At 44.8% G+C, this 26,490-nt stretch overlaps 1 protein-coding gene across 1 annotated transcript in view; it reads left to right on the plus strand.

The window, feature by feature from the left end:
- VAX1 (ventral anterior homeobox 1) overlaps positions 1 to 26,490 on the plus strand; it is a 90,756-nt gene that overhangs the window by 13,295 nt on the left and 50,971 nt on the right. The window contains exon 2 of the mRNA XM_085603130.1: positions 5,066 to 5,253. Coding sequence (XP_085459256.1) covers positions 5,066 to 5,253 — 188 coding nt within the window. The remainder of the gene's footprint in view (positions 1 to 5,065; positions 5,254 to 26,490) is intronic.

Below are 26,490 nucleotides of genomic sequence, written 5' to 3' on the forward strand. Positions count from 1 at the left end.
CAGCTCAGAAAACGCTAGGCGGGACAGAGCCCGGTTTTATAATCTATTTCTGTCCACGACTGAGGTCTTCATCTGGTACAGAGAGAAATGTTTTTTTATTTTATTCCGCATGATAAAGCTCTTCTATTTCAGTGCTTGGCAGAGATTATACTATGCATTATAGTGCTCTGCTTTATAATAATATGCGCAGCAGAACACCGTTTCTCGATAATATTTTGCTACTCTTTTGTTTGATATAGCTATTTTTAATCTATTGTGCTTGGTACATTTATGTTTTATAATTTTATGCACGGCAGATCTCGGTTTAATAAAATTGTGCGTGGTAGAGCTCTGTTTCGCTATAATATTATGCTCCGTTATATGATAACGAAGTGCTTGACAGAACTCTGTTTTTGTTTTTTTAAATAAAAATGTAAATCATAGGACTCGGTTGTATACGTTGTATAATATTGTCTGAACAGAGCTGTGTCACTCTTGTAAATCATTTTCTAGAAGTGTGTATTGTGCTTGACAAAACTCTTTCTTGACGATAGTGGGCCAGAATAGAGTTCTGTCTTATAGTAATACTGTAAATTACAGAAACCTGTTTTTTAGGTCTGGCTTGACAGTTTTCTTTCTACTTTACTAACTCTTACCAATGCAGTGAAATATATATGGAGCGTGCTCTGGCTCGCCATAGAAGAGTTATTCCCTCACCTCTTACTATTGGCTATTTGGTGTATCACGCCCCCTCCTGCTGAGGCCAGGGCTCGCTATGTAACGCATGAAGGACAACATTACATCGCACAAGTACAGCGAATCCACACATCAGATGACTTCATACGTGCGTCCTGCGTAGTAAGCACTCCTTTCTGTTCACAGCAGCAGGCTTTTACAAATATTTTAGTCAAGACGTGCACTTTGTCTGCGGGGGCGCTCCATATACACCTAGAAACAAGTATTGGCAAATCCGAGAGGTCTGGCTTTTATAAGGTAACATATGTATACAGAGGTTCATTTTGCATACGTTTGCACATTAAATCCAGACCTATTGGCTTTACCTATGCTTTTTTATATATTATGCAGGACATAACTCTACTTTATAATAGCACGCACATTAAGGCTCTGCTTTATAATATTGTGCATGACGAAGCTTTTTATGCATATAGTGTGCTTGGCAGAGTTTTGTTACCCAAGGGATAGAGCCTGTTTTATGAGACTATTTTCTATGAAAGAACTCTGTTTTATAAGATTATTGTGCTTGATAAACCTCTGTTTTATAATATTGTGCATGGTGAAGAGCTGTTCTATAATACTGTGTATGGTAGGGCTCCGTTTTATAACAAATGTGCTTGGTAGAACTATGCTGATAGTGTTGTGCACACAGTGCTCTGGTACATTACATTGTGCATGTTGGAGCTCTGTTTTGTAATAATATTGTGCATGTTGGAGCGCTGGTTTGTAATAATATTATGCATGCTAGAGCTCTGTTTTGTAATAATGTTGTGCGTGCTAGAGCTCTGTTTTGTAATAATATTGTGCATGCTAGAGCTCGGTTTTGTAATAATATTGTGCGTGCTAGAGCTCTGTTTTATAATAATATTGTGCATGTTGTTGCTCTGTTTTGCAATAATATTGTGCATGTTGGAGCGCTGGTTTGTAATAATATTGTGCATGCTAGAGCTCTGTTTTGTAATGATATTGTGCATGTTGGTGCGCTGTTTTGTAATAATATTGTGCATGCTAGAGCTCGGTTTTGTAATAATATTGTGCGTGCTAGAGCTCTGTTTTGTAATAATATTGTGCATGTTGGATCTCTGTTTTGTAATAATATTGTGCATGCTAGAGCTCTGTTTTGTAATAATGTTGTGCGTGATAGAGCTCTGTTTTGTAATAATATTGTGCATGTTGGATCTCTGTTTTGTAATAATATTGTGCATGCTAGAGCTCTGTTTTGTAATAATGTTGTGCGTGCTAGAGCTCTGTTTTGTAATAATATTGTGCATGTTGGAGCGCTGTTTTGTAATAATATTGTGTATGTTGGAGCGCTGTTTTGTAATAATATAGTGCATATAGAGTTTGCTAATAGTTTTGTGCACACTGTGCTCTGGTACATTATATTGTGCATGTTGGAGCTATGTTTTGTAATAATATTGTGAATACTAGAGCTCTGTTTTGTAATAGTATTGTGCATGCTAGAGCACTGTTTTATAATAATGTTATGCATGGTAGACTTTGCTAATAGTGTTGTGCACACAGTGCTCTGGAACATAATAATACTGTGCATGTTGAAGTGCTGTTTTAAAATATTGTACATGTTAGAGCTCATTTTATAGGAATAGTGCGCCTAATGTAAATAGTTTATACCACTGTGCACCTATACTTCTGTTTTCAGATGATATTCCACACGATGGAGTCCTGTTTTATTATGTACACGATAGATCTATCTATGTTACATGATAATGTAGTGCATGATAAAGCTGTCATGTATGACACTGCTCTGCGTGGAGGAGCTCTGTGTGTCGCAGCGCTTTACGAGATGGCCGCACATACTATATATTTACACCAGAGAGCCCGCTATATAATCGTTTTGTGCGACATTGGTACGCCTGCGTGAGAGCTGGTTTATAATACCGGGCGTGACAATAACGCGTGATAAGGAGCCCTCTGTGTCGTAATATCATAAAAGACGCAATCCTCCTGTATCACAAGAGCGCCTCGAAGCTGAATCAGTGGGTGAATGCCTAGAGCAGAGCGATATGTTGAATGTAGAGACCTGTTTGATCACAGTACTGGGAAGACGGCAGTCTGATGATAATAGCAGTGTGCAATACAGCGCCTGGTTTACGGATTCAAAAAGTGTCGGGCAGGGCACTATGTGATGAAGAGCTAACACACAACGAGGCCTTATTAAACGCTCAATTATTGCACGAGAGCCACACTGATAATGAAATAATGTGTTAGAGCCTGGGTTACAGAATCTAGCACAGGGGACACACGTAAAACAAACACATTTTTTCGAAACAGCTGAACGAGGGAAGGGAATGAGCAATAAAAAGAAAGAGATCGAAGGGTCTCTCCTAACGCACGACAGAGCTCTCAACGTTCCAAAAATTAATGATGATAAGTATTTGAGCACGGTGGCAGAATTGTCGGGGTCCCCGATTCGGGGTCACAGTGGCTTAGCCATGGTATCATAGGCACGAATACAAGCAAAGAAAAGCAAAACACATTCGTAATTGGGCTGCAGTGGACCCCTCACTTCCCTAAGATCCGGTGCCGCTGCACCTGCTGCACTATTGATAGTATGCAGCTGTGGGGACAACTCGAGCTATGTGATTGACCGAGCTTGCTATCCTTAAGAGCCACGAATACATTCCGCTTTACATAGTCGTTACTAACGGAGGGCGTACCTATCGCACCCTGAAGAAAGGACCGTAACCCCCCCCCCCCCCCCCCCACACCCCCCCCAAGAAAGTACTCAAGAAGACCTTTCTAGTGCCAGAGCCCGGGGTCTGAAATATGAATGTACCTTCAGCCTGCACGGCGTGAGCCGTTCCAGTCCAAACACCAGTCTAGCACTTCGAAGGTGGAAAGCTAGTAAGGAGCGCTACATGCACAATTAGACACTTTTGAGACAAAGCCTTATTTAATAGTCAATGGGCAAATGCACATCCCTCTATAAAGGTATAGCTTAGATACCAAAGCTCTGTGTAATATAAACATAACGAAAAAAAACTCTCTTTGAAAATAAAAGTGAAGTACTGGCACCTTTTAATCATGAGTCATACAGGGAGGTGGCAAAATAAAATAAAAACGAGTTTTATAGCATTAGGTAGACATAGAGCTAGAATAACCACCCGTGCAAGATAAATCCTTCTTGACTAAAAGATACTATTAGGTTTAGCCCCGTTTAGTATTAGAAAGCGCAAGATAGATCCCGGTTAATAGTGAATAGTGCAAGATACAACCTGCTGTAATACGTGATGTGCGGCAACCTCCTGTTTCATAGTAGATAGCACAAAGTAGCATCTAGCTGAATAATAATCATGCGATACATAATACCTTCCTTATATTAGCCTTAATAATCCTGCTTATTACAATGTCCAGTACAATATATGTCGCCGTGCGTCGAAGGGTGGCGCACGATGGGGTCCCGGGGCGCGTGATTGGACGTTTTAAGTCAGACACGCTAGAGCGCTGCGTAATGACGACATACGACCAGTGGGGTAAGGACACATTTATTACCAAACTGCATGGAGTAGAAAATAGTACGTGATCGAGTACTTTTTTTGTCCAAGATTGAAAGAGTTTACAGAAAGGCCCTCTGCGAATATAAACACAGTGTGTCCACGTGTGACAGTTTACCTGTCATTCTATTCCTGTCTACCTGTATCTCGCCTTTCTATCGATATAATTGTCAGTCTGTCTGTCCGGCAATCTGTCTTTCTGTCTCTCTACTCGACAGTCTGCCTATCGTCTTACCTACCTACCTATCTACTACCTACCTACCTATATACCTATCGATCTATCTAGCTATCTAGACGTGCTTCTATTTCTCTGTCTGCCTTTTCTCAACCAATATATATATATTATCTGTCCGATGGTCTGTCTATTTGCCACTGTCTGTATGTCTGTGTGCGAGTCGGGTTTATTGCATATCTCTTTGTTTGCCTGCCTCAATTTCTGCCTGTTTAGCTAGTTGTGACATTCTGTCTGTGTGCCTATCTGTCTGCCTGTATGACCATCTGTCTTTCTGTCGATCTAACTGCCCCTCTCTCTGTCTCTATGTCGGTCTCTCCATCCACCTGTCGGAAAATCGATCGGCAAGGGTAGTGAGCTGGCGAAAGGGCGTGAGATGGGGTAAAAAGAGAGGGTCAAGGGCGTTGAAGGCTCGGGGTGGGGAGGTGCGTGTAATATGTGCGAGAGAGTAAGTTGACATATTTGGGTAGAAGACAAATGCGAGCTGAACACTTAGGTGGGTGTGCAAGTGTTAGTGCGTGCTGTGCCCTGCACATGCCACGCGACCCTCGTTGAGGGTTCTGATAAATGTTTCTGATTCCGCAGTTCTTTTCCCCTTCCACAGATGCCAAAGGCTCCATCCGGGAGATCATCCTTCCCAAAGGCCTGGACTTGGACCGGCCCAAGCGGACCAGGACCTCCTTCACGGCCGAGCAGCTCTACCGGCTGGAGCTGGAGTTCCAACGGTGCCAGTATGTGGTGGGCCGGGAGAGGACCGAGCTGGCCCGGCAACTCAACCTCTCCGAGACTCAGGTAAGCCAAAGCTGAGCCCCCGGCACGCCCTCCCTCCGCACCCTCGAAGGCCACACATAAGGCCCAGAGGGGAGCAGAGAAAAGGCCCCACCAGCAACAGGTGGGGGACCGTACCAAGACCTATTCAGATACACACAAAAGGCCTAGCCCCGCTCCCCCATGTGGAGTAGAATCCACCCCCCCCCCGCCCCCCCAGATAGATAGAGACTCTAACATCGTTCTTGGTTTAGAGAAATGTTTTCATTCCTACCTATTATTTACAATATACAATAATTGTACAGCATTAAGGCAACCAAAAAACATAACACGATGATAATTGTACGTACTGTCAAAGTAGAACCAACAACTACAATGATTATAGCAAAAATACAAAATTAATTTTTATTGTACATTAAATAATTGTTGTAAAACATTATCACATTCCTACAGGAATTTACGTGTCCATCATACACATATCCAATCACACTTTCAAATGTACAAAGACATGTGAATTTAGTAACAATAGTACATAATTAGCAATTGACATTCTGGAAAAACATTCAATAAAAAACACAGTGTGGCACAAGTTTGGTTGACTGGGGTGTTCTCTACGCGCGTTTCGGCACACCAAAGTGCCTTCGTCAGGAAAGTTGGCCACTGGGGAAAGACAGGACAATGGAGTTTCTTTATTATCTTATTTTTAAAAAGCCTGAATCTTGTAGCGGAATGTCAAAAAAGGTTTGGTTCACAACAGAACTTGATAGTAATCTGATATTCTCCCTAATTTTGATAGGAGAAATAATGATAGCGTTTCCAGGTCGGATAATATGGAAATACTAAAAATATTTGTGGGTTTCTGATGTGAAAACCAACAGTGTCTCAAGAAGCGGGATGTCGCAAATCTCGAGGTGTCAAGGCACTGGATCCTCTGTGTGACCTTGAATCCGAAATGATATATTGAACCCAATTTTAATTATTGGTTGATTTTTGATGGAGGCTGAGCCTTCGGGCAATGGTTCCAGCTTCCGCACTTCCTTCTCGACGCTAGCTATATACAGCACTTCATTGTGGATCTCTAATACATGGAATCTCCTAACAAAAGCTCTCGAAGGAGTCATGGTTGACTACCCCCTGGGCACCCATAGCATCGACTATTCCAAATGGTCTCAGGGGCCCTGAATCCCCCTCAACAACTTGCATTTTTACAAGGCAAACTCACCTGCTCCTTCAAAATAGAGGGAGTGTGGTCCAGCATGAAAACTGGACCCCCAAAACAACCATGCCAGAGCCAACCCAAAGAAGGGATCCTCCTGTCACCCAATGGGAGATGGTCCTGGGCAACCGGGCAAACCTTGGTCCCCTGGCGCTGTCCCCATCCCCCAACATAATCACCAGGGCAAAGTAATGGAGTACCGTGAGAGGCTCAAGACAATAGCTGTAGCGAGCGTTCTGAGCTGTTGTCACTATACCACAGTACCCCAGCCCCGGTTTTGAGCCAAAAGGGTTCCAATTCCATCCTGAATTCACCTGCACTTCTGTTCCTGATGCCAAGGTTGTCCACCTGCTTTGTGTCCAAACATGACTCCTTCCCTGCCAAGGGGCTATCTACAGGGATGGGTAGGCGGGCAAAAGAATCTTCCCATGGTCCCAAAAAGATGCGGGCCCAGGAGCGTCGGCGGTCGTCAGGGGCTGCAAGGCAGGAAACCAGGTAATGTTGAAAGCAAATTGTGCCTCCTTTTATCCTACCTGACTGCCCCTGCCACCCCCTCCCCCCCAGGCGACCCCCATTCTTCTTGCCAGTCAATGGCTGATGTGCCTGTGAAAATTCAAACCTACGGCGGCCACCGTTGGCTGCCGCCCTAAACCGGTCCGATCCGGCCCGCACTTGTCTTAGGGGCCCACCATTCTTGGCGTTGCCCCCAGTCCAGACTCCCCTAGGAGAGCAGAGCTCAGGCCCCACCAACAAGACCCCCCCAGAGGAGAGCAGAGCAAAGACCCCAGCAGCAGGATGCCATGAGGTAAGCAGAGCAAAGGCCCCACCAGCAGGACCCCCGGAGGAGAGCAGAGCCCAGGCCCCACCAACAGTACCCCCAGAGGAGAGCAGAGCACAGGCCCCACCAGGAGGACCCCCCAGATAACAGCAGAGCACAAGCGCCACCAACAGGACCCCGAGAGGGGAGCAGAGGCCAGGACCCACCAATAGGACCCCCGGAGGGGAGCAGAGGCCAGGACCCACCAACAGGACCCCCGGAGGAGAGCGGAGCACAGGCCCCACCAACAGGACTCCCAGAGGAGAGGAGAGCAGAACACAAGTCCCACCAACAGGACCCCCGAAGGAGAGCGGAGCACAGACCTCACCAGCAGGGCCCCCAGAGGACCCCCAGAGGAGAGCAGAGCATAGGCCCCACCAGCAGGACCCCAGCATAACCCCCAGAGGAGAGCAGAGCGCAGCCCCTACAAGCAGGACCCCCAGAGGAGAGGCGAGCACAGGCCCCACCAGCAGGACCCCCAGAGGAGAGAAGTGCACAGGCTCCACCAACAGAACCCCCACTGAGTTAGGCAGCACAGAGCAGAGGGAGATACAACAGCACCTCACCACAGCTGGCACTTCACCAGTCACAGGGCTAGTGTTGGAACGCGCAATAAGAGAGCGTGACCCTGATGTAAACACACAAAGTGAGCATGAAAACCCTACTAATCAATATAAAACTAACAAATAACACATGTCACCAAAGCCTATACAAGGCAGACACTGGAGTCACGAGGGGGCTTTGGCTTCTGAGTGGAAACCAGTGGTACCCCAAGCACCAAGAGCTAGCGGCAGAAATCCCATGGGTGTCAAATACTGAATGCATGTCTCGCCTGACAGCTACGGGGGTGAGCCACATGACATCTATTGTCCAGCCCCCAGAGAAACGGCTCCAAAGCACCCATCCTGAACGTGCCTTGACCAACTCCCCTCGAGACAAGTGAGACCCAGTAGAAGCAGGGCCTCACGTTCAGGTTCTTGGGGATTGGACAGACAGTCCACGCCCATCAGCTTTGAGAGCAGACTCTGATAGGGAAAGAGCCCCAGCTTTTTTGAGACCCAGAGGGGGGAAGTTCCTATTGCACTCGGTGAACATACCTGATACATGAGCAGGGCTAGAATTGGAAAGAAAATACTCCAGATATTCATAAATTGAGGGTGAAGAGGTGGCAGCTGAAAGGGATTGGAGTTACAAGGGGCGGAGTAATGAAAAGTGTAGTCTGAGAGTCAGTCAGTCAGTCAAGAAAGCTTTATTCGATTGTTTAGACAGACAATCATAAAAGCACATTAAAAATACAATACTGTTAATCTTACAAGAGAATTCTCACATAAGTTAATTTAAGCTCCAAACTTAGCAAAAAAAAGTTAAAACAGTATTAAACTAAGAAAAGCTCTTGACACAAAATATCAGATCATGGACATTTGCTTCCTGTTGGACAAAACGTTTTTCAGAAAAAACAATATCCTAAAAACCGTATGCTCATTATCTAAAAATTGTAAAGCCATGGTCGGCATTGGCGCAGCAGTATAGAATTTGCAGAAGAGGATAACATGAATCGTAGAATATGGGGAAAAATTATCACAAGGGCAGGCTTGGATGTTTTGAGGCCAGTCATTTATTGTCGGAAAGGTGGCTGGTCGGTGAAGAACTCCAAGCCTGAAACGAATCAATAGGAACCTATCATAGGCACCTTGTACATAGGTTAAGTGGGGTTGAATGTTAAAAGTGGTTAAAACCATCTGGTTGTGCAGAACAGTGGGTTTTAAAATCTCAGACGACATTCTATTAGAGTCTAGCAGCAGCATACCCTCTAATCTTAATTTCTATCTTGTTATAAACTTGAGGGTGCTAGGGTCAGTAAAAAAATCAGGATGACCAAGATCTTTTAAAAAATTATGCTCATATCTTATCCATGGTATCCTCATTGCTCCTTCCAGGTTCAAAATATCTAGAAGAATTTCTCTATTTAATTTGGCCTCATCTTTGGACCACAGTCTGTGCCATAAAAGCACAGGTTCAAGCCTAATCAAATCAGAGATAAATGCAAGCCCTAACTCTGCATGACAAACGCATGAAGAAGAACCTTTCGGTAAGCATAAAATATATCTTAAGAAAGAGTTTTCAACTCTCTGGTTTGGGAGTAGATCTACAAAACCCCAAACCCCACTCCCGTAGACTGCCGCTGCAACACACTTTGCTTTATAGATTTTTAGAAGTTCTACTGGGGGTCTTTTCCCAATTTTTTGGCAAAAGTAGTTAAGGCACATGTAGTGCGTAAAAGTACCAACTTTTTAGCTAAAACTGCTTGAGCCCAAGTATCATTATGGGCAAAAGGAATACCCAAATCTGAGAACTTCTTTGCAACCCCGAGCTTTTGCCCTGCCACATACATATCCTTATGCTTTTTGATGCCAATACTACAGCGCATAATAAAAGTTTTGGATGAGTTTACTCTTAAGCCTAGATCTTTCATGAAGAGGAAAAAACTATCCAAGACACGCTGAAGGCCTACTTGGGTTCGAGACATCAATACCGCGTCGTCTGCCTACAGGAGGGCTGGAATTGGACGGCCTCCTGCTAGGGCAAAGTCCTGGTTATCCTTAAGAAGGGCCTCCCCTAGTCCATTTATATACAGGTTGAAAAGGAATGGAGCCAAGACACAACCGTGTCTGACTCCACTCCTAATCGAAAAGGCTTCTGAGCATTCTCCCCTCACACCATAGTGGACACTGGCCTAGGCATCACAATAATATCGTTTAAGAAAATAAATAATATTTGATTCAACCTCCATAACTTCTAAAGTTAGTCACAATTTACTATGGACTACACAGTCAAAAGCGGCTGTGAGGTCCACAAATGCTAAAAACAGGTTACCTTTCTTAGCCCTTGTGTATTTCCCCACTAAAAGAGAAAGATATATGCCCTGCTCTATAGTACCTACCCCGGCCCGAAAGCCATATTGCAGGTCTGACAGCACCGAGTTTTCTTCAGCCCAATCCTGAAGGCGCTCGAGGAGAACTCTGCCTACCACCTTCGTTATTGCGTCCAGTAAGGAGATAGGTCTGTAGCATCCCGGATCGTGCCTATCGCCCTTTTTAAAAATAGGCATGATAGTGGAAACCACCCAGGTAGGTAGGAAATTGGTGCTGCAGCTAGCATTAAGGACCTGTACCAGAAGGGGCTCCCATATAAGGACGTTTGATTTAAATATGTCAACGGGGACCCTGTCTGGGCCCGGAGCCTTGCCACCCTGACTAGCATGGAGGGCCCGCTCCACCTCCTCTAGGGTAAACCCTAGTTCATTGTGCTACAAAGAACAGTTTACACCAGGAAAATTATCATCCGTAGGGGGGTTACCCTCTCCTTTATATACATGGGAAAAGTGGTTTATCCACTGTTCCTCAGTTATATAGTCTGAGAGTCAATTTATACATGTATGTTTTTTAAAACTCTATCACAAATACATTGACAAGGAGAAAGTGACTAGATCTCACTTGGCTTACTTAATTGGTGACAAAAAAGATGCAGTTTAAAATACCCTAATAGGAATAAGGCACATGCTGCAGAGATATTGGTGGGTCCAGGAAATCGCATTCATTAATAATATTGGTAAGATAACTCTGGTGGCTAATGTACGTGTGAGAGATCTGTGATTTGCCTAGTCATCGTTTTGACTCATAAAGTAGCATAGAGGGTTAATGTGTCCCATGCAAAGCACATCGCTCAACATGCAGATTTGTATTTTATGTAAATAGGTAGGTGGGTCACTGCTTTTGACATAGATTTGCAGTTCATAAGTTGCAATCCTAATATAGCACAGTGAGCTATGAACCAGCATCAAGGAGCTGCATGCAAACTGGAACGCCTGGGGTTAGAACCTCATTGTTTTTTCTGAGTTTGTAATAATTCTAAGGTTGGTAAACAGGGTTCTTTTGAGTAATAATTACGTTTTATTACAATAGACAACCCAAACCACTGATTTTTGCTTCTCCTGATCATGCACTCTTAACATATAGCACCTACCAGTAAGGAGGATAAGTGACTCCTATGTCTTGTAACCCTCGTCTTATGTAGCACATCCTGTACAATGATTTACAGACTTGTGTGATTGTGCGTTAGGTGTAAGCGCCTTGACTCCCTACACTGAATGTGTAGCACCATAAAATAATTAATAAAATAAAACAGTAACTGCTATTTAAATCGCTATTTGTGTACTCACTGATACAAACCAATACATCTGCCATTCTTACGGTGCATACATATCTCTTCCGTAAACAAATTGAACACATTCAAAAACCTGCCTCCAAATCATAGCTTCCCATAAGCTCTTGTGAAGTGAATATCATGATGTGCACCTTCATTGCATTGACGTCAAGGTGTTAGGCTCCAGATAGCTCCTAGCCAGGATGAGACTCCAAAACAGAATTGCTGATCGCCCTTTAAATCATGCATTTATTTGAACTGGAAGTGGAAATAAGAAATCCCTTCACCGTCTTCCTGTTGCTGCTAGGAACGGAAAGCAGACAACATGTGGCCGCTGCTAATGGCATCCCGGTGTCAGCAATTTACTCCAGAACACATTCAGTATATTTCACTCTGGCTAGTACGGGATCCTGCTAAGTAACAGCTGCCAGATCCGGGATCTGACTGGATCCCCCTCATTTCTTACACTGCACCCAGGGAATTAACAGTCCCATGAACCTCAGCGGCCTGCCTGACTCCTATACTATTCCAGATACCTGCCCCTGCAAACTCTGCCTGTTGAAACCAGGGTCACTGAACTTGCACCTTCTATCTAGCCAGGAAGGGATGACTGGCACTCCCTCTGTAACCTCCTGAGACCACATCCTAGTTGCCAACATTTTCAACCTACCCAAGATAGGAGCTCAGACGCCCTTCCTCGAACCTGCTGGTACCATGGACCAGGCACACTCCCTCAAACCCGCTGACACAAGACCATAGCACCTTCCCTAGGCTATGCTGAAACTGGAGGTTAGGCACACTTCGAGATGGGGGATCCAATAAATATACTGGGAGAGCTAATTCAAAGCCCAGTGATTGGTCTGGCTTGGCTGTAAGAGTTTTTGTATGCACCGAACCATGAACATAATTGGCATGTAAATCATGCAACATACATCAGGTAAAAATATGATACAACCTCTTCAAAAATTAAAAAAGTGTCTTTTTTTAACATGCAGAAGCATTCCTCTTGTATATCATTGCATGGCAATATGGATCTTTATTGTATATGGAATAAAAATATAGCCTATTACATCATACACAAGATGTTTTTGTGGAGCGCACATACTGAGCTCATATATTTGAAGGTGCTCTCATATGTGATGATGAAGAAAGAGGAGGCTTGGTGAAATAAAATGTTTGCTTAAGAGTACACAATTTGGTGAAGCATGGAAGCCCGGATTGATCCCAGGTTTTACGGTTTCATATTGTGCAGCTCAGAAGTACATGGCTAACTGTTTCTCTCACTCGTTTTGCATTAAAGGTTACTGCTTTGTCTTTAATTCTTTGTGCAAGCGGTTAGAGTGTGGGGGTGGCAGGCAGATGCCACTTGAATGCTCTGCTCATTTTGGGCTGGTGGATCCAAGAGGACCACAAGCTGAGCCGGAGCGAGGCATCTGGCTCGAGCTGTGTTTGAGCTTCCAGTGGCTTGCCCACCTCTAGGGACACTCCACCAATTCTGCTGAAACCACCCGATTTCTCAGCCTGCTCAAGACAGAAGGTCAGTCTCCATCTCTCAAACTTGCTGGTATCAGATCTCAGGCTGCCTCCCTCAAACCTTGTCAGACCAGAGCAGTGCTGGAAATGTAAAACAATTACTTCGACAGTCCATCAACGGCGAGTCAGGGTGTGGCAGCAGAAAGGGGATAGAGTCACGAGGGGGCAGAATGGTGTCTGATTGTCAATCTATAGATTTTTTTTTTTAACTCTACCCTCCAAATAAAAATTTGCAACAAGGTCAAATGTGGAGGTAAATCTGTTCTGACTTACTTAGTTGGTTACAAACAGATAGTGTGCTAAACATATATTATGGAACTAAATATATATTAAAAATATATATTTCTGCAGCACCTGCTGCAGAAATTTCTTGGTACCAATTTCTGCTGTGCAATACCAGTAAGATCAGCCTTGTGGTTAACACACCTGCAGGAGAGATGTGTGTGTAGCGAATCACAAGTTTGACTCCTCATAAAATAGTATGGAGGGTTAATGTGGCTGTGGCAAAGCACAACCTGTTACATTCAGGTCACTTATTTTTATTTTATGTGGAAAGGAAAGCTCAGTGGGTTACTGCTTTTGTTGCAGACCTCCTTCTATTACATACAGGTCATAAGTTACAGCCCTTGTAATATACGACAGTGAGTTATGAGCAAACACCAATAAGATGCATGCAATATGAACACATTGTTTTTTCACAAGAGTTTATTATTCTAAGGTTGCTAAAAAAGGGTTTCAGGTTAGTGATAATGATGGTTTAATGCTTACAACCTCAACCACTGCATTCTGTAGACATACATTTTAAATCCTGAGTTTCTCCAGACCAAGCGTTCTTACCATGCAATGCCTAGCAGAATAAATGATATGTGGCTCCGACTCCTAGTAACCCTAATTGTCTTATGCAGCATTCCTTGCATGCTTCATTGACTTTGTATATTATATGGGTGATGTGTAAAGCACTCAGAGACCATACATTGGAATGAAGAGCACTATAAAATAAATTAATTAAAAATAATTAGTAAGTTGTATTATTAAATATTAGTGTTATTACTCACATAGGTACATCTGACATTCTTACAAATCATGCATATATGTGATATGTAGAGGTTAAAAAAGTCAAAAACCTGTTGCCAGATCACTGGGACCCAACACTGACACCTCTGATACCGAAGCCTTGGACTCTCTATTCCACCCGCTTGACCCAACCCAACTAGACCACCGAATTAGAAAAACTAAAGGAAGCTTAAGTTTCGCTGCCCCACAACCTTCGTGATGCTAAAATAATCCAGAGGTGGTCAAAGCCCTTAAGCCCTTCCTAAAATGTTTTTGAGCTTCGTATTATGGAGAAACAACATAACAGGAGGAGATTGAGCTGCCTAGGCTAGGACAAGCATCTCAGCCATTAGGGCAGCATTAGGGTATTCAGCATGTGCTCCTTAAGCACTGAAACTTGTAAGACGTGGAGAGTAATCTGAGAAAACAAGACGCCTATGCCCCGTCCTCCACTTCCGAGACCCAGGCCAGCCAAGAATCCACAAAAGAATGAATGCAACAGCCAGGATATACTCTATAATTGAATAATGCGAAACAGCCAGGACTATTCCCCCAGCATATGTCCCCTGGTCACCCAGAGAGGCATCACAGGAATATCAGGCAACTCAAATATCTGCTCCTCAATTTCTGAGGTCCAGGTTGGACAGAGAGCGTTCACAGGAGGAACGGAGCACTCGGGAGCATGCCAGTCAGTCTCATCCTCAGGTCTCACACACAAAGCCCTTAAGATGAAGATGGGGAACCTAGCACCTTTCGCTTTCACCTCTAAGGCTCAGACCACCCTAAGAGCTATCAGTGCGTAAATCAAGTCTCCCAGAAAGCTCTCGGACTCAGACCTATGCTTGCCCAACCCGAGCCCCTGGAGATGTAGGGAAGCCTTGGTGAAAGGCAAAGGCCAACACATACTCCGGATAAGCTATGATGGCCTCAAAAGAACCAGCATACAGGCAAACTGTGGCCTGACCCAAAATAGCCCTAAGAAATTCAGAAAAAGGAAAGGATGGGCTGAAAACCCTAAACTCCTCTTAGTCTACAAAACACATACATGGTTAGCAGAGCTGGACTGGCCGTATCAACCGTCGGGCGTTTCCCAGGTAGGCTGGAAGGGTGGGGGCGGTTTTGGAGGCTGGTTTTGTTACTTGGGACCGGTTTTGTAGCGGTGCAGCAATATCGCCCCCGAGCAGTGTTAAAATTGAGCTGGTGGTTTCTAGTGCTCAGTACCGAGACTTAATTGTCAACATCAGCACTTATGACAGTTGCCACATGGTGGCGCTGTTTGTATATTTTAGAGATGAGAACAGCAATTGTTTATGAATTCAGTATTCATTAAAACAACTAATACCTGCTGCCCAAGCTATTTTTTATAGCTTTGGGGACCCGGAATAGACTGAATTGTCACGCGTAGCAGTGTGCTGGTTAGTAGTTGTGTAGGTACTGGCATTGGCAACGCTGGCAGTGGCAATGGGTGGTGCAAGCTGCAGAGGCCTCCTGACTAGAGCCCTGGCAATCATTGTTTTCAAATGAAGCACTGGTCTAGTAGTAAAAGCAGCAAGCAAGTGTTTCCAGCCTCCCAGGGCCAGGCAGTGCTTTCCCAGGGACTGGTCTGAGAAAATTGCCAGGGCTGCTATGGGTTCCCAGTCCAGCCCTGCTGGTTAGTCCACTAAACTCTCATGAAAAGACCCCAGGATCAGCACACCTGTTAATCACTTTGAAAAATAGGCAGTCCAGGGGCAGTCCTTAGGGACTCATCTGACATAGGCCCTCCCTGAGACCCTTCCATAGTCCACTATTCATTTGAGCCAAGCCATCTGTAATGCATAGAACACCTGACTTCCCTGAACTCTCTTGCAAGATGAAGTGCTGATGTGGTTAAGAAAAACATCAACGCCCCAAACCATAGAGAAATGTGTGTTTTTATGATTACCCACTTATCAGAGAAAATGACACGGTACATGCCGGTGTATATTTATTTATGCTAGCATAAGCTCCAGTTATTGAGGTTGGCGTATCATACATAATTTCTGTTTTCTTTACCCTTGTGCCTATTGTGTAATTTTAGCTTGCAGGAGACCTGATTCTAGCAGAAAATGTATTGCGGGAACTATGAAACTGGATGTGCTCCGTGGGTGCAGTGCTGCGCTAGCAATGTGTACACGTCACTATAGTAACGTCATGGACTGTATATTGTTGAGTTGGTATTTCACGAGGGTATACCTCAGATACAATTTTTAGGCAGTTCTGTGAATAACGCATGAAAACAGTTACACAGTGTTGCCCCCCACCCCCCCCCTCCAAATTTGAGTCCTCAAAGGCATCTCAAAAAGACCTGCATAATGATGTCAACCTTTGAGCATGTTCCATGTGGTGATGTTGAAATGCTTTACTTGGAGTGTTGTGTGTTTTGTCAATAATATATTTTATTTGAATTCCAAAGTAAGTAAACATGAATTTGGTCACTGAGAGGTTCCATATGAAAACATAGACTGCAAAAACATATTTCGCAAAAATATAGATTCCAGAACATACGATGCCAAGATCACAACCCTATAAAAACATCGCCATAAAAACCTTGCGTCTTCTCGAGCAACATTTAAGGTGACCCAGAAGATTACTTATCTACCTAACAGTAAAACCAGTGGTCGAAGCGGGCGGGATCGGCAGGGCACAGTGTGCCCCTACTTCTTCAATTCAATAGATCTGTTACCCTAATTTTTTATTTTAAACATGCGTCCCAGGATGGAAGAAATAGCCAAGGCCTACAGATAAGGCTCGGCGTTCCTGGCCGTTTGGGGACAGACGGGTGGGCAGAGAAGGAAAAGGACTCTGTCTTTTCCTTCTCGCCCAGAGAAGACAAGGACAGTGTCCCCTTATGCTCTGCCACTGTGCCTTCAAGAAACGTTCTCACCCTCTCTTTCCTCCTTTCCTTTATTTATTCCCCTGTGAAATGGATCCCAAAAATAAAAACACTTTTGCTGGAAGTGTCGTCCTTTTTTTTTTTATATCTTTTTATTCCAAAGTGAAGCTTTGGGAATGAAAGGTTCAAAATATGAAAAATAACTAAATAAAGCAACACAGAGTGGTCGCACAGTGGCCAAATTAATTTTATTCCCACCCAAACACATCAGTGTCACTTTACAGAGTTTGCCAATGAAGTGCTACTTTTGTTTTATTGTCTTTCTTTGAACAGCATTGTTTTCCCTGGGTGGGGAAGTGCACCAATCCTGGAGGTACTGCAATGCCTGATTGATGGGTGGATTGGAAAATAAAATGTGTACTGCGACTCTGTGTCCACAGATGTGGGCTTTTTAAACCACATTGCTTACGTTTTGTAAGGATATAAGCAATGGTCATTGAAATGGGTCCCTTCCGGGCCCTGTAGTCATGTCCTTAACTTTTCAGGTAAAAGCAACTCACTGATTTCTGAATAGTGAGTGTAAAAGCATTAGGGTAACCATGTTGTTCCTGCTTACATTTCACACGCTTTATTTAATCTCACATTCCCTATGAGTGTTTACTTATTGTAGGATGTTGTTAATTTTTTCTGTAGGCAACATATTGCTTTTGTCTAGTGCATAATTTGAATTGAGTTGCAGCCAAGTGTTTATAGAGGGGCACAATTGGGTTGTAGTTGGAGGCAGTGTGAGGTTCCTCCAGTGGAGCAGTATGGTGTTCAGTGGGGGAGAGGATGTGGCACTATGGTCAGAGCTGCTGAATTTGGAACTGGGGAAACAGGTTCAACCTTCATGACCTGTCCCCAGACCACTCTCCTGAGAGAGCACAATCCCATGCTAGACCTTAGAAGGCCCCACAAGACCTTAGAAGCCCTGGTGTCTTAGTACCAGCAGGTGGACCTTAGGGGTGGAATCATGAAGACCATCCATTCAGGATCTTCCACAGACCTCTACCCTCACCACATGTACAACCTGGGAAGAACACTGATCAGCGCCAACCTCACCACCATCATCAACTCCACCACCCTTACAGGATCCTTGCTGGATAGCTAGAAACATGAAGAAGTCACAGCGCTCCTGACGAAACCCTCAGCAGCCCAAAAGAAATCCGCAACTACAGAACCATCTCATTCCTTCCTTTCCCATCCAAACTCCTGGAGAAAGAGATCAACAGGTAACTCTCCACCCACCCATCCAGCACAGCACCACCTAATGGACACCACCCAGTCAGGGTTCTGCAGCAACCATAGCACAGATACCGCCCTCCTGGCAGATACAGACAACATCCGGTCCATCATGGATTGAGGTGAAACTGCCGCTCTCATCCTCCTTGATCTCTCTGCGGCCTTCAACACCATTACCCATGACACCGTCATTGCTAGACTCCTGGGCTCAGGAATTCAAGGGCCTTCCCGGAAATGGATCCTCTCGTTCCTTTCCATCAGAACTCAATGAGTCAGACACCCCTCATACACCCAAGAGAAAGGCAGCAGAGTTAGCGACAACTGCACCACACAGTCTAGTAACTAATATGTCATCGCACATGTATTGCCCACCTCAAATGGCCAGCTGCCACACGGCCACAGATGAATACAAGAAACAAAAGAGCTGATGAGAGGCAATACAAACAAAAACAACAGTGGGTTAATGCAAATGAAGAGTTATTTCGTAGGTTCTGTTGGTTGAGCATTGTAAATCCTTTATTTCAAATATCCTTTAAACACTTTAGGATACAGCCAACGCGTTTCACCCTTCAAGAGGGATACTTCAGGGCAAAGTATTTAATGTTCATGAGTCGGTGCATGTGTTCAGATCAAAAGAACGCCAATGGAGACAGGCATCAAAAGACATGACTCGTCCCTCAGGTATCTTTCTTCAGGCCAATGTCTACATAGCACCCCTCGCCCACATCATAAGAGCCCAAAGCATTAACATTTTCTCTTACGCTGGTGACACAGCTCATCTTCTCCCTCACTGACGCGAACAACACCATCAGGAATAACTTCACCTACTGTATGTCCAGCGTGGGTAACTGGATGAGGGAGAGCTGCCTCAAACTCAACTCAGACAAAACAGAGGTCCTGATCTTTGGAAACAAGTGCTGCCCATGGGACTCATCCTGGTGGTCATCTGAATTAGGTCCCACGTCCACCCCTACTGACCACACCAGAAACCTCGGCATAATCCTAGATGACAAATGCACAATGAGTAAACAGGTTAACACTGTGACCACATCCTGCTGCCTCATCCTCAGAATGCTTCACAAGATTTTCAAATGGCTCCCTATACACAAAAGACACACGGTCACCCAGGCCCTCAAAACCAGCAGACTTGATTATGTCAACGAGCTCTACATCGGCATCTCCTACCAGCTCACGCAAAGACTCCTAACCATCCAAAACACCTCCACCAGAGTCATCCTAGACATCTCCAGGAGCACTCACATCACTCCCTACCTCACTGAACTACACTGGTTACTATCCAGAAACGCTGCCAATTGAAACTGCTTGCCTACACCTACAAAGCCCTCCACAACATCGGACCGGCATACCTCAACGACCAACTTCACCTCTGCCATCCATCCAGACAGATACGCTCCACATCTGCAGAATTAAGTCAGAAGGACACTCCATCTCCTTCATTGCTGCCAAGAACTGAAATGAAGTTTCCCAGCACATAAGGACAGCTCCTTCTCTACTCAATTTCCTTAAGTAACTGAAGACCTGGCTGTTCAACTATGAACTCTGCACGGCCTATGTTTCTGCTCCAGCGCATTAACACCCTCATGGGTGATAACATAACATAACCAGAGTTGGATAACGAAGATCTGATTCAAGAATGGTCCGCTAATGTGTAGGTTTCCATGTCATACTGGAGTAGGCTGAAGTAAGATGGCAGTATAGTACAATATTTCATAAAGTCTGGTCTGCAGTGTGAAGCAGTGTAATCATGTATGGTCATTTAACAAAATGTTAGCTAATGTGTGGTCTGCTATTTAATACAACATTTAATAATGTGTGGCCCGCCAAGTAATACAACGATAACCGGTAACACAGGTCATGACAACATTCATTTAAATTCAGAACACACCAGTGTATCGTGATTTACAAATTGATGGGGGGCTGGATGAAGTTTGATGTTTCATGTAATATAGAGGTGCGTAATATGAGACTAATCGTATAATAATGGGGTAGATTATATGTGGTTTATCATGTACTAGATGGCTGAATAATGTACAATTTAACATCTGATTCACTCAACAAGAAATACGCAGTAAGTGGCACTTTGTCGTGCCAGGTAAGGAGATTCAGCTAGGAGAAATCTAGCCTGTGTGAAGAAGAGGAAAAGCCTAGGGCTGAAAACAAAGCTCCACACAAGGCGGAGATACCTGACTCAGACAATTGGTCCATGTGCTCTCCTTGCAGGAATAAGAACCTGAAAAAGGGAAAGAGATGAGGGTCTGTCACAGAAGTTGATCTCCTATGTAAGATTCACCTGTGATCTTGGTCAAGTCCCTCCCAGAATTGATAGAGGCCTTCTCTAACTAATTTTCCATTTAGATACTGGTCAAGCAACTCCGAACCCGGGTGGAAGAACATTAAGCTCCTAAAAATGATACAGATTGCTCCTCCCAATTAGTAGTTCTTCGAAATTCACTAAGACTTAGGCTTGAAGCTTGTAATTCTTAGAGCTATGAGACGACTCCTAAGCAGATTAATTAATGTATTTATGTATGTATTTATTTATGAATTTGTTTGTTTGTTTGTTGATTTATGTAGCAGTAAGACTTAATACAGGCCTCCAGTTAACAAAACACTCATCACCATCAGAAGAAACCTTTCAATATCAATAAATCAATCAGCATTGGTAGAGTGCGGCACTGTCACCCTTGGGGATATCTGGGCGACGTTGTGCCTTTCGATTTAACCTTTCAATTTCAGAAAAGGTGGGAAGAGGTGGGACTTTAAGAGATGCATGAAGGTGTCAGGGGAAGGTTTTGTTCTTAGGTCACCAGGAAGAGTATTCCTCATAGTTGTATCTTCTCTCGGTGATGACACATGAGAAGCACAAAACTTCTGTAGAAGGTTCTACTGATAATGCTGAAGCCCAGTGATGTCTCAGCCTGACACCTTTCTTCAGAAGAAGGAAGGCCTTCTCTAACCTGTGCGGAAGAGAGCATTATTGATTTACAAGATGGAGGCTCAATCTAGGTTACACATCTTTAGATTGTCCAGTCACATCCCAGTGGTGTCTCTCGCCCATTCGCACTTATTGCCTTGCTGAGTCAGTGTGACCCTCACCCCACGGACTCAGCCATTCATCATGAAAGTGAGCCAGGAGCAAGATCCATCCAAAAACAAAGACATATCTGTTGTTAGTGGTCAGGCGCGCAACGCCCATAGGACTGAATGGGCTTCAGACCCCCCTTCCCCGTCATGTGTGGAAGCCGGCCCTAGACAGCTTCCCGGGAACACACACAGCCGCACCCGAATACTTCACAGGTCTTTAAAAGACCATTTACTTCCTAACGATGCTTTGTTATGTTTTCACCCCTTCTTAGAGCCCCTGCATCTCCACTCTACATATTGCTAGAAGAATCAGCCCCCCCCGTAATTTTTGGTAGCCCCCCCGAAATTTGGGTCTAGTTGCGCTCTGTTAGTGGTCATATATGAGCCCTCTGGATATGGGCATGTGCAGTCACAGTATTAGCCACATGTCTTCCACAGTGCACCACAAGCAGCCAACTCTGACCATTGCCATTTTTTTTTATGTTAGCGAGGTCCAACAATTTGATGGCTACCTTGGTTTCAGTCAGCAAACGTTTGCCCCACTGCTGGCGTCACAAGCCCATGGCAGGACCCGACCTCACTTAAATACAGTCAACAGAAACACGGATAAGTGCAGTGAGACAGAGACTAGTGATGTGTATTGCGCGGTGTAACACAGGGGCTGAGTAATGCGCGCTGCGCCGTGTCCGTCGGGCTCAGGTAATGTGTAGTCTGCCGTGTCATGCAGTGCTGGATAATGTGCAGTCTGCCACGTAGAGCACGGCTGGGTAATGTGTTTTCTGTCATGTAATCCAAGGCTATATTTCCCCTGGGGAGGTGTCTACTACCATCACTCTACAGTAGTCTTGAAAAAAGCTGCCAGTTGAATGCATTCTTAGAATATAGTTTAGATGTTGCTCTGGCAATTTTATTGTGTACATATGAGATATTTTTCATCGCCTCTGTCAGAGGCAGTGCGCTGCTTCTCTCTTGAATGTTAGTGGTAATAGCATGAAACGCCTTATATGGGGCCCAGAGCAGAGGGTGCAGGTGGTGAAATGAGGCTATGAGACCCCAGCTCAGAGGGGAGCAGGGGAAACCTCTTTCTACTGACCTCCTCTGTTGCCCATTGTTCCTCAACAGTCGGATCGACCTCCAGAGTCCAATCGTGGCCATGGCCAAGAGTGCTCGGTCCCACCTGAGACTGCACTCGGGGGATCAGGCAACTCATTCCTTAGCAGGACCTAAAATACGTTTTTTTTTTGCAGTTTTATATAGCGCAAACTCGACCTGAAGGCATTGGAGCGCTTTAAATGATCACCAGTAACGTTAAACAAGGACCACTGGATGTGGTTGTGATCTCCTGGATTGACACCCCATCACAGGTGGTTATCTTCTGCCCATGCTGAAGAGACCTCATGGCCTCATCATACACCCTGGTAGTGCATATCCTTCCATTGGTGTCAGTGACCTGTTTCTGCTCCTCGCACCTCACATCCTCACTGTCCTCTCCTCCACACCCTTTGTCTAATGCAAGAGCACTTCCATCTTCCCTTCACAGCAGTTGGTCAGCTTCTTCTACCAAGGCAGCTCCTCCCAGTAGTTTGCAGAATGTCCACATTCCTGTTCCAAAACCTGGTGAAGGAGACATCAGTGGCCCTAGCCCAGGAGCAGATAAGAGTTTCTTAGACCCTAGATTCAGTTAGAGAAATCTTGGTGACCTGGCTGGTAGTTTCTGCCCAATACTTATATTATGTTTGCTGACAAAGTTTGTGAATCCCACCAGTCCAACTCTGGGACCAGTTTATGGCAATTCCTGACTTGAGCACATTCCTCCTAGACTGGTCCAGCCTTAAACTTTGTCTCACAGAGTCTGCAAGTAGGTGGGTTGGAGTTGGGAGTCTACATTTAGGGGAAACCCAAAACAAAGGTACCAAAGATAGAGATGCATCAACCTGAACAACCACTCAACCTGTTGGGTCTAATACTTTTAGGGAACAATGAGGCAGGAAGGGGCAGAGGCTTTATCTACATTTTAAAACTATCCCCTGTCTATTATCCTCTACACCCGAGAGTCTAATTCACGTTGCTGCTTGGAGCTCTCCTAAGCCTCTATCCTGTGTACCACTCTGGTTCAGGAAATCAAAATGGATCCTGAATTCCCACAGTCACATGCAGAATGCTCACCCTACACACATTCTCCTGCACGTGTATAAACTATAGAAACGTGCCCATCCACATTCCACGTGGAGAGAGTGAAGGATCCATTTGCAAGGAACTGACAGTCCAATTTAAATTATGGGAGAGGACAGTAGACTTTCTGTGGCAGGTGACAGGTAAAAAAAACTTTCCTGACACTAGAAATTGATGCTCCCACCACTATCAGTCTTGTACAACCTGGTGAGGTGACAGTAGTCAGGCACAGAAATGGAAAATGCACATAGTGTCCCCTTCCAGACCTCACAGCACATCTCTGGGTCTTATTCTGTGTCTCGTTATGCCCTCGGTGCACACGTGTAATTGTCATGTGTGATAAAGCCACAATAAAAAAACCTCACAGAAACTCACTAGTGCTAGATGGGTGGCAGTGGAGAAACACAATGGAAGCTGTCCAGCCACATCATCTTAGTTATTTCCCTGATCCTGAAATTTCTATGCTGAGACCAAGATCGAAGAAGTAGCGGCTCTAAACAAGATCAGTGGTTACTGCTCAACATGTCTTGTGTGGCAGCAGGAACATTTTCACTGCAATTCAGATATCGTTTATAAACCTTTTTCTTTATTTGAAATGTATTCAACTTCTCAGTAACTCATGCTGCCATAATAAAAACTAAAAAAAACTCAGGCTTTGTAATTAAGCACAGCCATTTCTTGAACCAAGTGGCAGTCACGTGCAGGTACAATGAATGGCTTTAGTAGTGTGAATTGGAAAGGGTGGCGATGGGTACAAGTGGGGGAGATGCGGTTGGGCGTTCTATGTTGGGTGGAAAGGTTGGGGTGGGATATAATAGGTCACTTGAGGTGTTAGGTCAAAAGATAGCAATCTGGGAGAGACGCCAGGGGTCCCATAGGATAAAAGGAAAAGACACATCATCAATTGAGCTAACTTCATAAAATTGCAACATCGTGCATAGGAGAACACCTTTGCATACTAATGGATAAGGTTTCAAAAAGTCGTAACCAGGATGTGTACACACTTTGTTGGAATATTAATGACACACATTTGACTGCTAAGATACGGTACATTCGAGAGGAACTAAGCTAGTTGAAGCACCCTCTTCTCTCAATTGAACCAACAGTGAACTCTATAAGCTGAGTACTTTATGCTGTACAAAAGGGGGTGGTGATGGACGGAGCATCAGAACCAATCAAACACTCACATCCAGTCAACAGATCTGGGTTTGATCCATCACCGTTCTTTAGCCCACTCTGCCACCCCAGTTCAGACATGGCCATATGCAAATCAGTCTGACCCTGTGCCTCATGGGAACAGTCCAGCCCGAACTGCCAAGCCACGCCTTCCCTGGACCGGAAACAAGCTTCCTAGGACCGGTTTCTGGCATTTCAGCCGTCTTCAGCCAGGCTTGCTTGAATCCAGTGGCAAAGTGAGCAAGGGACTCACGTCTGAGCATACCCTGCCAACTTATGGCGAACAAAGCGGTAGAAAAGGGGGTGGTGATGGACGGAGCATCAGAACCAATCAAATACTCACACCCAGTCAACAGATCTGGGTTTGATCCATCACCGTTCTTTAGCCCACTCTGCCACCAAAGTTCAGACAGGGCCATATGCAAATCAGTCTGACCCTGTGCCTCATGGGAACAGTCCTGCCCGAACTGCCAAGCCACGTCTTCCCCCGTGCTCACTGCGCCACTGGAGTCAAGCTATCCTGGCTGAAGAGGGGTGAAACCCCGAAACCGGTCCTAGGGTGCTTGATTCCGGTCCAGGGAAGACATGGCTTGGCAGTTCGGGCTGGACTGTTCCCATGAGGCACAGGGTCAAGACTGATTTGCATATGGCCATATCTGAACTGGGGTGGCGTGGTGAGCAAAATAACGATGGATTAAACCCAGATCTGTGACTGGGGGTGAATGTTTTGCCAATGTGCAACATTCCGTCCATCATCTTGTGTGTTTTACAGTTCGCCCTATGTGGGAAGGGTATGCCCAGATGTGGGTCCCGTGCTCACTGCGCCACTGGAGTCAAGCTATCCTGGCTGAAGAGGGGTGAAACCCTGAAACCGGTCCTAGGATGCTTGATTCCGGTCCAGGGAAGACATGGCTTGGCAGTTCGGGCTGGACTGTTCCCATGAGGCACAGGGTCAAGACTGATTTGCATATGGCCATATCTGAACTGGGGTGGCGTGGTGAGCAAAATAACGATGGATTAAACCCAGATCTGTGACTGGGGGTGAATGTTTTGCCAATGTGCAACATTCCGTCCATCATCTTGTGTGTTTTACTGTGAGTACTTTATGCTATCATACGGTGGCCACAACTGGAATTGATGTCCCAAAGAGGGAAATGGGGTTATCTCCTAGAGAGAAGGCGTGGGTTGCTCAGCAGTATGACCTGGGCTGGTTGAGGCATTGATTGATCACTCATATTGAAAATGGTAGCTTACAACTAACAGTCTGTGTGGTTCTTGCTGCAAATATGGACAGCCCTACTATGTTAAATCTTTTAGTAGGCAGGCTCAGTATGTGGCAGGATCCAATCCGATATATGCAGGTATTTAAACCTGACTATCCATCCTGAGTTGGATTTGACCACATCTCTAGTAGCAAGTCAGTGGGGCATGGGCAAGTGCAGGGCATCTATAAAGCAAATTCTTGAAACAATCGCCTATTGCTACATTTGGCGGGCTTACGGGGGTGATGAACCTGGTTTCACTTCTTATTCTGCTTCACATGGTTTGTCTTCCCATATTGACATGTTCCTTGTTAGCCATAGCTTTTTACCTGCTGTGTCAATCAAATTAAACCTTGGGATTGTATCTGATCATAATACATTGTCCTTACTTGTTAAGTCAAGTAAGCTGGTCTCTGTGGTATGCCCATGGCGATGGACTTTTGATCGTAACATAAGCTACTATTGGTTTCAGCATATATTAGTTTTATGATGCTCTTGTTTTAGAAAATTAATCATTAATAAAGGTACTGCCAATCCAATAATGGTCTGGGATGCCTGAAAGGCTTTTTTCCATGATCAGACTATCAGC

This window comes from Triturus cristatus, chromosome 1_2, assembly GCF_964204655.1.
Source record: "Triturus cristatus chromosome 1_2, aTriCri1.1, whole genome shotgun sequence".
NCBI lineage: Eukaryota > Metazoa > Chordata > Amphibia > Caudata > Salamandridae > Triturus > Triturus cristatus.